At 53.1% G+C, this 16,608-nt stretch overlaps 6 protein-coding genes across 6 annotated transcripts; 4 read left to right on the forward strand and 2 right to left on the reverse strand.

Annotated features, from left to right (window-relative positions):
* Positions 1-407: 407 nt before the first annotated feature.
* On the forward strand, positions 408-4,193 carry A1O5_02337 (uncharacterized protein; the record flags this gene model as incomplete). Its single annotated transcript, XM_007742953.1, has 1 exon — positions 408-4,193. The coding sequence occupies one exon, from the start codon at positions 408-410 to the stop codon at positions 4,191-4,193; it is 3,786 nt and encodes a 1,261-aa protein (XP_007741143.1).
* A 663-nt stretch (positions 4,194-4,856) lies between these two features.
* Positions 4,857-6,394, forward strand: A1O5_02338 (uncharacterized protein; the record flags this gene model as incomplete). Its single annotated transcript, XM_007742954.1, has 2 exons — positions 4,857-4,883; positions 5,048-6,394. The coding sequence occupies 2 exons, from the start codon at positions 4,857-4,859 to the stop codon at positions 6,392-6,394; spliced, it is 1,374 nt and encodes a 457-aa protein (XP_007741144.1).
* A 683-nt stretch (positions 6,395-7,077) lies between these two features.
* On the reverse strand, positions 7,078-8,670 carry A1O5_02339 (uncharacterized protein; the record flags this gene model as incomplete). The annotated part of the gene is made up of 2 exons (XM_007742955.1): positions 7,078-7,277; positions 7,413-8,670. 2 exons carry the CDS (start codon positions 8,668-8,670, stop codon positions 7,078-7,080), a joined length of 1,458 nt encoding a protein of 485 aa, XP_007741145.1.
* A 1,161-nt stretch (positions 8,671-9,831) lies between these two features.
* Positions 9,832-11,130, forward strand: A1O5_02340 (uncharacterized protein; the record flags this gene model as incomplete). Its single annotated transcript, XM_007742956.1, has 1 exon — positions 9,832-11,130. One exon carries the CDS (start codon positions 9,832-9,834, stop codon positions 11,128-11,130), a length of 1,299 nt encoding a protein of 432 aa, XP_007741146.1.
* Positions 11,131-12,202: 1,072 nt separating this feature from the next.
* A1O5_02341 (benzoate 4-monooxygenase) lies at positions 12,203-13,829 on the forward strand (the record flags this gene model as incomplete). Its single annotated transcript, XM_007742957.1, has 2 exons — positions 12,203-12,495; positions 12,578-13,829. 2 exons carry the CDS (start codon positions 12,203-12,205, stop codon positions 13,827-13,829), a joined length of 1,545 nt encoding a protein of 514 aa, XP_007741147.1.
* Positions 13,830-15,068: 1,239 nt separating this feature from the next.
* On the reverse strand, positions 15,069-16,451 carry A1O5_02342 (uncharacterized protein; the record flags this gene model as incomplete). Its single annotated transcript, XM_007742958.1, has 1 exon — positions 15,069-16,451. One exon carries the CDS (start codon positions 16,449-16,451, stop codon positions 15,069-15,071), a length of 1,383 nt encoding a protein of 460 aa, XP_007741148.1.
* Between the last annotated feature and the right edge of the window lie 157 nt (positions 16,452-16,608).

Here is a 16,608-nt window from a genome sequence, read left to right on the forward strand (position 1 = left end):
TGGAACGGCGTCCGCGGGCCACGAGACTCGGAGACATCGACAACACGACCGAGCCACCTTGGAAGTCTTGACGTCTTCGATTATCGTTTTCGCGTATTGTCGTCCTATCATAGTCCCTCAATTTCCGCTAGGCATCGTCTAAGATGCTCGTCCATCCTTGGCTGCTTGAAGTTTGCTTCTATTGCAATGTTTCTCTGGAGTTGTGTCCTTGGGTCTGACTGGTACTCAAGCCCAGGCAGCACTCTGGGCAATACTATTTCCTTGCTCCCTGGTCCACAGGGCGTTGAACATATAAGGTATTCACGGGGTGATTTTACACTGGGCATTGGATATACTTCATGGGATGCTTTCAGTTGGACAATTAACCCTGGCGTCCAGAATTTCTCAAGGTTTTTTTCGCAAGCCACATGACGAGCGAGCCAGAGAAACCGACTTCGAGCGTCGACGGCGCCGCACCACCTTCGCATCCGGCCGACAAGCAGCCTGAAGGCGGCATCAAGGACTATGTCCGCATTTTCCAATACGCCGACCGCTATGACTGGATCCTCAATGCCATAGCATGTGTTTGCGCCATCGCCGCCGGGGCAGCGCTTCCCTTGATGTCTCTGGTCTTTGGCACTTTTACCACCAAGTTCAACAATTTTGCCTCTGGCAGATCAACACCACAACAATTTCGGGACGACGTGGACCATTTCGTCCTTTGGTTCATCTACCTTTTCGTTGGCAGGTTCGGTGTGACCTATATAGCCACAGGAACTATCAGCATCTCCGCCACACGAACAACACGTGCTTGTCGCAAGGCATTTCTTGAATCTACTCTTCGACAGGAAATCTGGCATTTCGACAGCCAAACCAATGGAGCGACTGCCACCCAAGTCACCACCAATGGCAATCGAATCCAGACCGGGATCGCCGAGAAACTGGTCTTCGTCATCCAAGCGCTTTCCATGTTTTTTGCTTCCTTTGTCGTAGCCTTGGCAGCCCAGTGGAAACTGGCCTTAATCACCATGTCCGTCATCCCTGCCATTTTCATCGTCACCGGGGTCTGCGTAGCTATCGACGCAGTTCAGGAGGCCAGAGTCCTCCGCATCTACTCTCGAGCAGCCGTCCTTGCTGAGGAGGTATTGTCGTCCGTTCGAACAGTCCATGCCTTCTACGCGCAGAAGAAAATGGTTCAGAGATACGACGACTTTCTACAACAAGCTCATAAAGAAGGAAATAAAAAATCTCCCAACTATGGTGTCCTTTTCTCCACTCAGTATTTCTGTGTCTACTCGGCTATTGCCCTGTCGTTCTGGCAAGGGTTCAGAATGTATCAGAGCGGCGAAATTCAAAACGTCGGCAAGGTCTTCACCGTTGTGCTCTCCGTAACCATTGCTGCAACAGCAATTTCAAGCATTGCGCCGCAAATCCAGGCTGTCACCAACGCATCCTCTGCCGCTTCCGAACTGTTTAGCATTATAGACAAGCCGTCACTTCTGGACCCTCTCGACCCTGCTGGCGCACGGCCATCCTCATGCCGAGGCCACATCGAAATCACAGGCTTGGATTTCGCTTATCCCTCCCGCCCATCCGCTCAGGTCCTGCGTGGTTTCACCATAACCATTCCTGCCGGAAAGACCACGGCTCTAGTAGGAGCATCGGGCTGTGGGAAAAGCACACTTGTGGGACTTCTTGAAAGGTGGTATCTTCCCACCGCGGGCCGTATTGCTCTTGATGGATTAGACCTGGACGAATACAATGTCCAATGGTTGAGAAGCCAGATTCGTCTTGTACAACAAGAGCCGATCTTATTCCGCGGAACTGTGTTTCAGAATGTCGCTAAAGGCTTTCTCGACGAGCAACGAAATCTTCCTCTCGAGAAACAAATGGAATTGGTCCAAGAAGCCTGCAAAGCTAGTAATGCGGACGAGTTCATCAACGAGCTCCCCCAAGGCTATGAGACCCAAGTGGGAGAGCGGGCTGGGACGCTGAGTGGAGGTCAACGACAACGCATTGCCATTGCTCGCAGCATTGTCTCAGACCCAAAGATTCTTCTCCTTGACGAAGCTACAAGTGCTCTTGACCCTAGAGCTGAGAGACTTGTGCAAGATGCCCTAAATCGCGTATCGGCGAACCGGACAACGCTAGTCATTGCACACAAATTGGCAACTGTGAAGACCGCCGACAACATTGCCGTCATGTCCGGTGGGCGGATAGTCGAACAGGGTACCCACCTGGAATTGATCGATCTCAACGGCCATTACGCAAGGCTGGTTCGAGCTCAGGATCTTGGGTCCGCTGGACACGAAGAGCCCAACCGGCTCGTCGGTGAGAAGCCGATCCTGGATGTGACAGGTGAACAATTGGGGGTCCAACGGACCCTCACCGTTGCGACTTCTGTGGGAGGCGACGCCGAAAAGGGGACAAAGCCTGTCGGAACTCTTGGGTACTCGCTCTTACGATGCATTGTCGTCATGTTCTACGAGCAGAAGGCTTTATATTGGTGCTTCTTGATCTCAACTCTCGCTTGTCTTATCGGTGGAGCGACGTTTCCAGCTCAGGCCATTCTCTTCGGAAGGCTTTTGACTATCTTTCAATTGACAGGTAAAGAAGCCCGTGACCGAGCAGACTTCTACTCATTAATGTTCTTCGTTGTCGCGCTCGGTAATCTGGTGGCTTATTTCACCATCGGTTGGCTGTGTAACATCATTGGACAAACCGTCACCCATCGTTATCGTGCGGAAATGTTCCAACGTGTCCTCGACCAGGACATCGAGTTCTTCGACCTTCCGGAAAATACCTCGGGGGCATTGACCTCGAAACTTTCCGCACTTCCCAACCAGCTACAAGAGCTCATTTCAGCCAACATCCTCCTCATCTTCATAGTGTTGGTTAACGTCGTGTCTAGCAGCGTCCTAGGTTTGGCTTACGGTTGGAAGCTGGGCCTGGTGGTGGTCTTTGGGGCGCTCCCACCACTCCTTCTGTCTGGTTATCTTCGCATACGACTGGAGACTAGGCTTGAGGCCCAGGTTTCCGACGAGTTTGCGGAAAGTGCCGGGCTGGCCAACGAAGCTGTCTCATCCATCAGAACCGTGGCTTCCTTAACGCTCGAGGCGCATGTCCTAGAGGAATATTCACAAATGCTCAGCAGTATCGTCCTGAAGTCCACCCGGGCGTTGGTGTGGACGATGTTCTGGTTTTCTCTGTCACAATCCATCGTGTTTCTGGCCATGGCACTCGGTTTCTGGTACGGTAGTCGACTGTTGGCATCAGGAGAGTACACGACGGAACAATTCTACATCATCTTTATTGGCGTGCTCTTTGCGGGCCAAGCCGCGGGCGAATTCTTCGGATACACTACGTCCATCACCAAAGCACGGAGCGCAGCCAACTACATCCTCTGGCTGAGGACATTGCAGCCAACAATTAGGGAGACAGAGGCCAACAAGAACAACGGGCCCGAAGGAGATGGGCCCGTTGATCTCGAGAATATCGAGTTCCGCTACCCCCAACGAGAAACATCGCGTGTCATTCGAGGCATCTCTATGGGCATCAAGCCTGGACAATTTGCTGCTTTCGTGGGAGCATCAGGCTGTGGCAAGTCGACTCTGGTTGCCTTGCTCGAAAGGTTCTACGACCCAACCGCTGGTCGAATCTGTTTCTCCCACAAGGACATTGCGGCCATGTCGCCTCGGCTCTACCGTGGACATATGTCTCTCGTGCAACAGGAGCCCACATTATACCAGGGCTCTGTCAGAGAGAATGTCTCCCTTGGTCTTGACTTCGAGCCGTCCGAGGAACAAATTCAAGAGGCATGTCGTAAGGCGAACGCACTGGATTTTGTGATTTCTCTTCCCGAGGGATTTGACACCCCATGCGGATCTCGCGGGACGCAGTTGTCCGGCGGGCAGAGACAGCGCATCGCCATTGCGAGGGCTTTGATCCGGAACCCTAAGCTCCTCTTGCTCGACGAGGCCACGAGTGCACTTGATACATTATCCGAGCGGTTGGTACAAGCAGCACTGGACGAAGCCGCTATGGACCGAACGACAATTGCCGTGGCGCACCGACTGTCGACTATCCGCGAGGCTGACGTTATATTTGTGATTGCGAATGGGAAGATAGCGGAGATGGGAACACACATGGAGTTGCAGCAGTTGAAGGGCCGCTACTATGAGATGTGTCTGGCGCAGTCGCTGGACCGGGCTTAGAGGTTCTTGTTCAATCCGCTCCACTGGCTTTTCTCTCCTCGTCGTGTACAATACGAGACAAGCTTATGCTACCTGGCGCTCGGCGTGTTCTGTTCCTTTATGCATGCTGTGACCCCGCATACTCGAGCCTTCATGCACAGTTTGGAAGCCCCGGCATGACGCGGGACAACAGTTCTCCCGTCTCTCCATCAACAGGTAAGGGTCCCACATCCGAATTGCGGAGCTTGGTGCATATCAAAAGTACGTACTAGTCTTTAAATCACTCACCTCGGCAGAATCTACTACTGCACATTTTTATATCTGTTCGTTGTCCTCGCGCCGCCAACTTATATAAGAGAAATATACATGAGCAGTCCAGCGCCAGAGACACTCCGCGCAAGGGTCTCACGGCGCTTTGTAGGCGCTATGAAGCACGTAACACAGCTACCGAGGCGCTAACTGCTTCTATTTGGCGGGTTGCCTAGTTACTTTAGATAAATACTACGGAGTATAATATAGAGACGACGTCCGGTTCCCCGTCTGACCTGCTAGCTGTTCTGTACAACACCAACGGCATGTAAGTCGCACTTTCCTGTTCAGCATCAGTCGCGAAAAGAAAACCTCGCAGAGTGATTCTCGCAATGTCCTGGACTGTCGACGTAGGTATTGTCCATTTTCTCCACCATGTTGAAACAACACCGAGAATTCGCGGTAACCCGGCGATATATCATACACCAGTGCTGCAAGACGCAAGCTCAGGCTACATAACCCTTTTTGATTCCCTTCGTCTTTGTTATTGTTTTCCTGTGAATCCAAAAGGCTGAAAAGCCCAGCATCGAGAATCCAGGATTGACTGACGGGGGCCCCATAATTAGTACCTCCTCGCCTTCCACAACTGGTGGAACAAAGTCAACGCGGTCAAGAAGGACATCTTCAGCCAGAAACTCGCGACAGTTCAATCAACAGCCTCTTCTCATTCTTCTTCTTCGCAACAGCCTCTTCTGCGGCTCGGCGTCCTCTCCGCCGCCGCCATCAACAATACCGCCATCTGGGACCCTGTTGCGACACATCCATCGACGGTAATAACGGGTCTCGCGGCCCGAGACAAATCGCGCGCAGAGGCCCAGATCGCAAGCCACAAGCGGTTCCTTCTGGTGGAATGCAAAGCCTACGGCTCTTACGCATCGCTTCTCGACGCAGAGGACATTGATGCCGTGTACATCCCGTTGCCCAACGGGCTGCATCATAAATGGGCGCTCGCAGCGCTCGAAAAGGGCAAGCACGTACTGATTGAGAAACCCATCGCATCCAATGCGCAGCAAGCGCGAGAGATTCGCGACGCGGCCGCACGGGCGGGCAAGGTCGCACTGGAGGCGTTCCACTGGCGCTTTCACCCCAGTGCCCACATTGTCAAGCAGCTGCTCCTGAGCGGCGACTACGGGCGCGTTATCGCCGTCGACGCCCGAGCCATCTTACCTGGCGGCGTGCTGGGTAAGGACGACATCCGCTTCAAATACGACCTTGGCGGCGGGTGTTGTATGGACCTCACGTACGTCTTCAGCGCCATTGCGTACTTTGCCGCCCGCGACGTCACGGACCCGAGCCTTGAGTTCGAAGTCGTGGACGCCAAGGCGCGGTTGAATGAGAAGGACAAGTTGATCGACGAGGCCATTACTGCGACACTCAAGATCAAAGACCCCAATCCGTACGCTGCAAGCGACAGCAGGTCAACCGCCCCCGTGGAAATCAAAGCTTCACTGGCAGCAGACCTCTCGCAGCCGAAACTCTTCGGCATCATCCCCAAACTCTGGGCCGTGGGGGTCCCGAGCGTGACGATCCAGTGCGACAAGGCCGAGATTGTGTATGAGAACTTCATGGGCCCCTGGCTCTCGCACAAGATCACCGTCGTGCCCGTGACGCGCGACCCGGCCACGAACGAGATCGTCAAGCGCGGCCGCGCCACTCAGAGGAAGCCCCTCACTCTCAAGCAGTTCAAAGGCGGCCCGCTCTGGGACCGCGAACTCAAGGTGGACGGCGGTCAGGACTGGTGGACCACATACCGCTGGCAGCTGGAGGCGTTTGCCCGCATGATCCGCGAGGGCGCGGGCGATGGTGAGGCCGGATACAAGGGCCCATGGGTCGATATGGCCGAGAGTATCCGCGTCATGGAGATGATTGACAGCACGTACGAGAAGTTGGGCTTGCCGCTTCGTGGGGCGTGAAAGCGGAGTAGAGGGAGGGAAAAGGGGTCCTTGAAGCAGTTGCTCGCTCGCTCGCCTGGGCGTGACACGCAGGGCAGTAGCTACCTAAGATACATGTGTATGTAGATAGATAGATAGATAGATAGGGGGTTGTGCGGAAGCAAGCTAGGGTTCCTGCAAGCAGGTAGGGTTTCAGATATGCCTAGGCACATACATAGCGTGAGTGGAGAGACACAGTTCGGTCCTGTTCGCCACTAAAACATATATATACGATACTACACCATTCCCTACTAGACCCTGCTATATCTATCTATACCTCTACTTGTACTTACTTATCGCCGTCAGGACCTCTTCAGCTACCTGCCTACCTACCTACTAGTCGCCCATCACGATATTCCTTCCTAGCTATCATGTACCTAATGTACCTGCCGCGCTGAAGTCTGGTCGAACCGTCACGCTCAGCTCAGGTCCACACGGTGCTCGCTCGTCTTCCTGTGCTCAGTTTTGACGTCCGGGTCTGCTGAATTATACTTTCATGCTAAAATGCACCACCTATACGTCAGCCAGTTTACCTAAAACGAGACATTTGTTTCTGACAAGCAAGGGGTTCAAAAGCGCGAAACCGGTTCGAAAAAATTAACTGTTGTTTCTTGCCACGGGCAGAGAGAAAGAGAGGAATCGGGTGACGGGACGGGGAGGGAAACTTACTTTATGTTAATCTGCTTCGGCTCGAGGTATGCCTTGAGCCCTTCTTCGCCCAGCTCCCGGCCAGTGCCGGATTGCTTGACGCCGCCAAAGGGGGATTGGATCTCAGGCACGAAGGGGCTGTTGATCGAGACACCACCGGTCTCGAGGGCGGATGCGACACGTAGGCCACGCGTGAGGGACGTGGTGTAGATTGCCGCTGTCGGGAACGTGTCAGTTTTCCGATAAGGGGAGACGGACCTGTCGGTAGACACCAAGGGAGGGCACGAGGGCACAAAGACCATGGGAGGAAGCACGAAAAGGGGCGAAGAGAACATAGGGGGATGCGACTTACATGCCAGTCCATAGGTCGACTCATTCGCCAACTCAATGGCCTCCTCTTCCGTCTTGAACGTTTTGATGCACATGACCGGACCGAAGATCTCCTCGTTCCAGATCCGACTGCCCGCCTTGGGATTCACAAAGATCGTCGGCTCAATCATGCATCCATTCTCTCCCTTTCTCGACCCTCCTGTAAGTAATTGAGCATCGTCCTTGCCGATGTCAATGTACCCCATCACACGGTCATACTGGTCCTTGTCGACTACAGGACCATGCATGGTTGTTGGCTCTAGTGGGTTAGGGCCCATCCCAGCCGAAACTGATTCGAACTGTTGCTTGAGAGCCTCTTCAAATTTGGGCGCAATGTCCTCCTGGACGAGCACCCGGGATGCCGCTACGCAGATCTGCCCAGAGTTGACGAGGAAACCCTGTCCCACGCCTCCAACCGCAGCCTCGAGCGGTGCGTCACTGAAAATAATAGCTGGTGATTTGCCACCAAGTTCCAGGGTTACTCGCTTCATGTTCGATTTTAATGCGGCTTGTTGCACGGCCTTGCCGGCCCCGACGGAGCCGGTGAAGCTGATCTTTGAGATGTCCATATGGGAGGCTAGCAGGGCACCAGCGGTTCGCTCCCCAGTCACGAATTGAACGACACCGTCTGGAAAGCCGGCTTCTTTGTAGAGAGGGGCAAGACCAAGAACTCCCAACGGTGATTTTTCCGACGACTTGAAAATGAACGAGCAGCCTGCAGCCAGGGCTGGTGCTATCTTCCAGCCGACGTAGAGGAAGGTCGCATTCCAGGAAGCAATCCCCGCGCACACGCCCACCGGTTCGTAGCGAACGATCTTATACATGCCGTTGTCCTCGGCGAACGTCTTGCCGGGGATTTTGTCTGCCCAACCAGCATAATAGCGGTAGACAGAGACCATGTTGGGGAGGTCAAAGTGCTTGATCATAGAAAATGGGCGACCCGTCGGCAGAGACTCCAGACGAGCAAGTTTGTCGATGTTTTGCTCCACCAGGTCCGCAAATTTGAGCATACATGCCGCACGTTGGGCGCCCGAGAATTTCTTCCATGGACCCTTCTTCACAGCCGCGACGGAGGCCGCGACCGCGGCATCAATGTCTACATTGTTGGCGACATGGATATCTTCCGCGACGACAGATTCATCCCAAGGATTGGTGAGCGTGAGGCGTTCGGAGCCTTGCGACGAGGTGAAGGCGCCGTTGATATAGAGTCTACCATTGTACTCGTCTGAAGTGAGAACCATTTTGGGTAAGGAGGAGCTGTTAAGGCCTTTCTCCCTGTCAGGTTGATCTGGGAAGACTGTGTCGGCGCTTCTGAGCCTTTTGCAGACATTGTTTCTGCTTTATATCTCCTTTTGCCCCAGAGATCCTACCTATACTGACACGAGCAGCACGAAACGTGCATGAATGCACATGAAAAGGCCCCTAGGTGGGTTAGACTGGCTTTTCCATCGGTCAGCACTAGACATTTACTAGCAAGCACTCTGAGCTTCCTGGGCAGCGCTGTTCTTTCTCTAGGGGGGAACGCGGCTTTAGTGAATTGTAATAGATTGGGGAAATGTAAAGGGCATTTTTTCGGGGTTATGCGCTTTATGTCCTTGGCCATGCGCAGCCTGATCGCGGAGGCGCTCCACCAGAGCCGAGCTTGCCGCCGGGGTCCAGACAACGACTCTCACGGGAACAGAACTGAGCTGATGGCCCAAGCTCAAGATTGTACTCGCAGAGCCTGTTAGCCACATTGACTGATGATTCTGGAAACGTGTCGGATTTTGGAACGCGCATTGTGGCCCGGGGTGGGCTGGATTTCCCAAAATGTGGCTCAATGTTCTCAACCTCATCCTGCATTTAACAGGGGCGGTTCTTTTGTGGCCAATCGTGTTTCATCACAACTTACCATGGAATTGACATCAAAAAAGTGCGCTGGTTCCAGCCAGATGCAATGTCATTACGCTAAGCGGTGACATGGGAAAATTTCTCAGCGCTGTGCCCGTCGGGAGGCGTTTGCAATTATGTGTAGTCAGCATTGATGCGCCTATGGGCCACAAAATGGTTACATTAGGACAGCCATAAGCAGTCCAAAAGAGAAAATCATATACTCGGCCGCAAGACAACGGCGAGCGGAAAGATGGTTACACCGGTGGCCGTGGAAGGAAGCTCAAAGGAATGTGAAGCCTCGTATGGAGAGTCGGAGGAGAAGTGGAAAGGAAGGCCGCCTCGCCGCCAAGCCCTAGGATGCGGAACACGCCTTATCGATAAAGATCACGTGATAATCCTTGAATTGAGAGACCGCGACTTCAACTGCGACTTCCTCTGTGACTTGAACAGTTGGTGCATGCTTTTGAGCTTCCTGTTACATCGTCGAGGAGTAGTCTCGTCCGCTTCAGACGGCAGATTTTCCTGCGAAGATGGTTTCTCCGAAACTCACCGCAGCTCTGCAGTCGATTGTGACAAGTCCTGCTGCGTCCAAACATCAAAAATACAGTGACGTTCTCGCACAACTGACGAGCGCGCCGTCAACATCGCCCGAAGCATACAGCGCAGACTTGAATGCCTACTTCGACTCATTGCTCTCCTCTGCTCTCGGGATCATTTCTATTCGGCCTCTTGTGACAACGCTCATCGACCGTCTCGCATCAGCTCCGTCGGAGGTCCAGATCAAGGTTGGGTCACATGTCACTGAAGCCTTACAGCCCCAATTAGCATCTTATGAAGAGCAGGATGCAAGAGTCAGAGAGATATTAGCAAAAGGATATGAAGCAGAGGAAGAATACACTGCGGCTGCAAAAGCTTTACAAGGTGTTCACCTCGACACCACTCAACGTCAGGTTTCTGATCGAGCCAAGGTGGAAATGTGGATTCGTATTGTACGATATTATTTGGAAGATGATGATACTGTGGCAGCAGAGACGGCGTTGAACAAGATCAAGAACTCAGCTGCTGCAGCTCAAGTTTTGAAGGATGCCCCTGACTTGAGGTTGCACTACCAGTTGTCCCAAGCTCGTATTTTGGACTCTCGCAGAGATTTCCTTAACGCATCAACCGAGTACCTCAATGTGTCTTTCAACACCATGATTGATGACGAGGAAAAACGACGGGCTTTGTCTGCAGCAATCAAAACAGCTATCCTGGCCCCTGCCGGGCCCCAGAGGAGCCGGACTCTTGCCAAGCTGTACAAGGATGAGAGATCGCCCGAGACAGAGGAGTACGGCATTCTCGAGAACATGTTCTTGGATCGGTTGTTGTCAGCGACTGAGGTGGAAGCCTTTGCGTCAACATTGGCCCCTCATCAGCTCGCCAAAACGGCCGATGGCAGCACAGTCTTGAGCAAGGCTGTCATTGAGCATAACCTGCTTGCTACCAGCCGGCTCTACAACAATATCACCACGGCGGCGCTCGCACAGCTACTCGGCCTCAAGAATGGTAAGGAAGAGACTGCCGCTGAAAAAGCCGAAGATTACGCCGCCAAAATGATGGAGCAGGGTAGGCTGAGGGGCGAAATTGATCAAATAGCTGGCATCATCAATTTCGAAACCGTTCCTGGTGTTGAGCTGAGAGGGCCGTTGCGTGATCTTCGAGAATGGGACCAAGGGGTGCAAGGTCTGGTGGAAGACGTGGAGCGATGCGCCGCAGGAATTGGTGAGAGTTTCCCGGTAAGACGTGAAACGATATGGGCATTCACTTGGCCGGAACAGTATGCTGACTGATATGGTGTAGGAGCTTGCGGCAAAAGGCATGGTGCACTGATAGTCTAGATCTGACATCTTACTCCCGCTCTTCCAAGTCAGGCACACGACCGTTTGAACGCACATGGCACGGCAATATCTCGCAAGACTCTACAGCACGATGAGAGTCCGTACAATGTCGGTCGCTCGGCCAATGTCATTTTGATGGGTTCATGTGCATCGACGGTTACTTGATGCCGAGGAAGCGGTACGCTTGACCACATCGGTCAGAGCAGATGGAAGGATAGGAAACACGGTATGCACATTATGGCGGGCAAGGCAAGAGCGGGAGAGGCCTTTTGAAAGAAGTTACGCCACGCCTTCGCCCCATGTCCGAACGAGCCGTGGGACTTGCATCCGAAATATCGGGGCAAAGATGAGGTTGGATAAGACCGGCCATTCGCTGAGGGGATGGGACGGGGTAGGCCATCGGATGCGAACTTTTTACAAGGGAAGTGTCGCAAGTAGTTCTGCTAAACGAGCCTTGACGCCTAAGAGTTGGGGAGGGCAATAAGGGCGATAGGGGCGGTAGGGGTGGGGGGTAAAGGCCCAAGCAAGCCGCTAGGCCCCAGTGAGGCGAAAGGATGGCGGGGTGATTCTACTTGTAGGGGGGGGGGTATTGATGCTAAGCGGCTAAGCACTACGATACATTACTTAAGACACTCTATCCAATCAGTTGCAGGCAGCTCTCAGCTTTCACTTCCCGACTTCAACTTCCGTCCTCTGCATCTTTCAGCCGTCAACCATCGCCGCCATCTAGAGTCGCCGCCGACTCGCTACACTGTGTGGGCACCAATACCCTTCCTTGCCCTTCTCAGACTGTTCGCAGTATGCTCTTCGGTCTCGGTCATTGACTCTAGATCCCCCTCCCATCGTACTCTCAACGTCACAATCCTGAGTTATATATATGTATATATATAAACCTTGTGCTCTCTCCGCTGCTAGTTCAAGACGACCAACATCAGTCACTCACCGTCTCGTTTGAACTGGAATCCATCTCTCAGCATCCAGATCACATCCAACGCAGTTAGACATTCGGACACTCGACCTCAGCATGTTTGTAACCTCGCTCATCTCGCCATGGGCGCTCCTTCTCGTCCCAGTCCTCTACTACCTCCTGCCATATCTGCGGAACTGGTCTCTCTTGAAGGTCCCTGGCCCCCTCCCGGCCGCCCTTTCAAATCTGTGGTTGCTGTATCAGGCACGGCGGGGACGGAGATATAAAGTAGTCGACGACCTGCACAAGAAATACGGCAAAGTCGTGCGCATTCAGCCGAACCATGTCTCAATCGCCGACGACGCCGCCATCAACACCATCTATGGCCATGGCAATGGATTCCTCAAGAGGTAAGTCGACAATAACTAACAGCCTCAATTAATTCGCCCCCTCTGCTGTGGTTCAATTCAAGCCTAACAGTCCAATTTGAAGTGAATACTATGACGCCTTCGTCTCCATCCGCCGCGGCTTGTTCAACACCCGCGACAGAGCAGAACACACCCGCAAGCGCAAAGTTGTCTCTCACACCTTCTCCGCCAAGTCAATTGGCCAGTTCGAACAGTACATCCATGCCAACTTGGAACTGTTTGTGCAAAAGTGGAAAAACCTTTCCAACAACAGGAAGAACCCGCAAACCGGCTATGCATCGATTGATTCCTTGCACTGGTTCAACTACCTCGCCTTCGATATCATTGGCGACCTTGCATTTGGACAGCCATTTGGCATGCTGGAAAAGGAGAAGGATATTGCAGAGATCCGCAAGTCCCCGGACGCTCCGCCCACCTCTGCACCCGCAATTGAAGTCTTGAACCGTCGAGGTGAGGTATCGGGCACATTGGGCTGTCTGCCACAATTGAAACCCTACGCCAAATACCTCCCTGACCCCTTCTTCAGCCAAGGCGTTGAAGCCGTGGAGAACCTCGCAGGCATCGCCATCGCTCGCGTCAAGCAACGACTGGAGAATCCCAACACCGACCGAGTCGACCTCCTCGCCCGTCTGATGGAAGGCAAAGACGCTAATGGCGACAAACTCGGCCGCGAAGAACTCACCGCCGAGGCCCTCACGCAACTGATTGCCGGATCCGACACCACGTCCAACACCGCTTGCGCAATCCTGTACTACGTCGTACGCACCCCGGGTGTCCTCGAGAAATTACAAAAAGAACTTGATGCAAACATTGGCCCTGGCGTTCCACAATACGAACAGGTTAGAGACCTGCAGTATGTGCAATGGGTCATCAGCGAAACCATGCGCATCCACTCCACGTCCTCGCTCGGCCTCCCCCGCCTCACCCCCATGCCAACACCAGACAACCCAAATCCCAAGCCCGTCGAAATTCTAGGCTACACTTTCCCGCCCGGCACTGCCCTGTCCGTTCCCTCATACACAATCCACCACTCCAAGGAAATCTGGGGTGCTGATGCTGATGAATTCGTCCCCGAGCGCTGGTCTGACGAACGACTCACGCCGCGACAAAAGGACGCCTTCATCCCCTTCTCGGTAGGGCCCAGGGCGTGCGTCGGCAGGAATGTCGCTGAAATGGAGTTGAAATGCATGGTCGCGACGGTGTTCAGGAATTTTGAGTTCCGAGATGAGCACCAGGGCCTGTTGCAGACGAGGGAAGGCTTTCTCAGGAAGCCTTTGGGATTTAACGTTGGAATTCGAGTGAGATCCAACGCTTGAAGGAGTGATGTCGAATGGGTTTGTTTCATAACGGATGAGAGAGAAGGGTGTCCGTCGAACGGGATGGATGCCATGACGAATTGGAAAAGATGGTAAGCGGATTAAAATGTTGACTCATCTGCATTATATTGGGGTCTGGGATCTGCATGGCCCTGTTTTCTTTTCCTTGGAGATGTTTGAGCAAGTCGACGTCAGTGGAAGGGGAGAGGCAAGGTCCAGAGGCTTCTCGTGACGACGACAACGGTGACGATGACGATGACGATGCATGATGCATGAACGGAACCAGGACAATACAAATTGAATTGAGAGATGAGTGGTGGAGGATTTCTTTTTCTGCATACTATTTGGTGGCCGTCGAGGAGCGTGCGAAATCTGGATTCAATCGATCGCATTGGTTATGAGTGAGGGCTTCAGATCAGATTGTCTTGTCGACCCCAACACCGTTTGGCTAGGTCCTTAGGGAGGTACATTTGTAGGTATGCAGGCGCAGACCACTTCCTTGTCGTGCCGAGCAAACTACAGGTCCTGTTGAATAACTGACGAATCTAAAAAGCAAAACCCGCAATTAGGAGTAAGAAACTGAGACTGAAACTGAACACTGAAAAAGCAAATCATACCAACACCGAAAGTAATTTACTGTTTTTGTAATTTATTCATTAATATATGCGATGCGATGCGGGTATCATTGGTCTATCTCTATCCAGGTAACAAAGACATATAAGACATATTGATATCGAATCAAATGTTAAATGCTGAGACTCTGTTCTTTCTTCTTCTCTTCCTCTCTTCCTCTCGCTTCTCTCTCTCCCGTCCCCTGTTTCTCTTGGTGCCGTCCCAAAAAAAAAAAAAAAAAAGGCGGCGCCAAACAAAGCTAATGAACTGCATCAGCTAAAAACCCGTTGGAAGGATGCGGCACGGTACAGTTGTGAGTGATCAAAAGCAGGGTTGGGGGGAGGTTCTGTATTTCTTTCTCGTCCTGGACACAAACTTCCTAGAACAATTTTTAGTTGAACATTGTCGTGCTCGTCATCATTTGGGGGCCTCGTTGTGATTCCCAGGTTCTTCGTGTGTAGAAACATGGAGATTGTGGTTGTGGCTGGGGTTGAGGCCGAGGTCGATTTTTGTAGGTGTTGGGTGGGCAGCGGCTTGACGGAATCGGGAGTGCGAGTTTGTCCAAAACTGGTCGCTCGGGCCTAGGGGCCATGGAGAGTTGCGCTCTGCCTGTAGGAAGAAGACTGTTCATAGCTTCGCCTTCAGCTTTTGTGTGTCCTCTTTGGCCTTGTTCTCATCCACGGCTACGACCACCAGGACGGCGATGTCGTCCACCTTGCCGCCATGCCAAGGGTCGTAGGGGAACTGCTTCTGCATCTCCTTGGCAAATGGGCCATCTCGCTTTGTGCTGAGGCTGGCGCTCTTCGCTTCGCCGACAATTGCCGCCGCTAACACGCTCTGTAAGGTGCCTGTCGCGAGAGGCAGTTGTTGGGCAGGACTGTCGACCGTATCCGAGATCCGAAGCCCATGTTTGTGAGGTCCCAAGTTCTTGTCCACGAGCTCCGAGAGGACGGGCGAAACGATATACCCTTGGTCCTCGGACCTCCACCACGCGCCAGTAGTGCGCATGTGCAGAGACACGACGGACAATATGTCTTGGGAGTTGAGGTTGTCCCAGACACCGTCGGTCGCCAGGACAAGGACGTCACCGTGCCGAAGCATATGGTCTGCTAGATCGGCACGGTCAGGTTTGTCGTTTAGAGGCAAGCCACCGAAGATCATGGCCTGGGCAAGAATATCGGGCGGAGTGAGGCTCATCTGGTAGGGCGTATTGAAAGCATGTGTCTGCGGGTTGGAATAATGCTGCACGGCTCCCAATCGCAGCTGTAGGAAACCTGAGTCGCCTAGATTTGCGATCCGCATGCGACCGTCTCCTTCTGTCACTGCAACACAGGCGGTTGTTCCTCCTGCGTGGATTGTAGGATCGCTAATGGTTTTGTCATACCCTATCTCGAGGAGTTGTTTGGGACCAAGCCGCTCTTCGGATGACCAAGAGAGCGTGGTCTCTGCCATGTAGCTGCATAAGCCATGGGAGAAGTCAGCGGGGTCGATTCCATGCTCGGACCATCCACCCACGCCATCCGCTATTGCGAAAGCGATCGTGTTCGGGTCCTTTCCAACACAGGCAACAAAGTATGCGTCTTGTCCGCTGTCTGGGCGCCGGATTCTCTTCTCTTCGAGCGTTGAGCCACGTTGAAGGCCTAGTGCGTCGTCGTCACTCGGGACGTACTCGTAGGTGCTCAGTTCCGGGCGGTATTTGCGGCCTTTCCCGCTCGAAGACGCCGCGATGTGTAGTGAAATGTGAGGGATTGCGGAGTTGGACATGCCATTAGTCGGGGCAGAGACGGCGGCTGCACGGCGCGGCGATGAGTACAGACTCCTGGCGTTGAATCTGTAAGGATCGAGGCTTCGTCGGATATTTCGGTGGAGGTCTAGAAAGACACGGTAAGCAAGGGCTGGATTGTGACGAGAGGATTTGCCCGCACGTTGGTTTATATGTGAAGGAGTGAATATCAAAGAACGAGTGAGAAAGGTCGGTGCTGCTCGAACAGTGCCAGCTGCCGCGGACATGGTGGTGACTTGTTCAGAGGGTTATGAAGGAAGGTGAAGGTTCTGCCCGGAGGCTCGGGAGTCTAAGTGAAGATGGATACATGAGCGGCAATTTTCATCTAGTCACTTGTAGTGGTTGAACGAAAGCCGTTTGAATAGGTCAAAGAGTGTAACCAGA

This window comes from Cladophialophora psammophila (assembly GCF_000585535.1).
Source record: "Cladophialophora psammophila CBS 110553 chromosome Unknown aczJe-supercont1.3, whole genome shotgun sequence".
Lineage (NCBI taxonomy): Eukaryota > Fungi > Ascomycota > Eurotiomycetes > Chaetothyriales > Herpotrichiellaceae > Cladophialophora > Cladophialophora psammophila.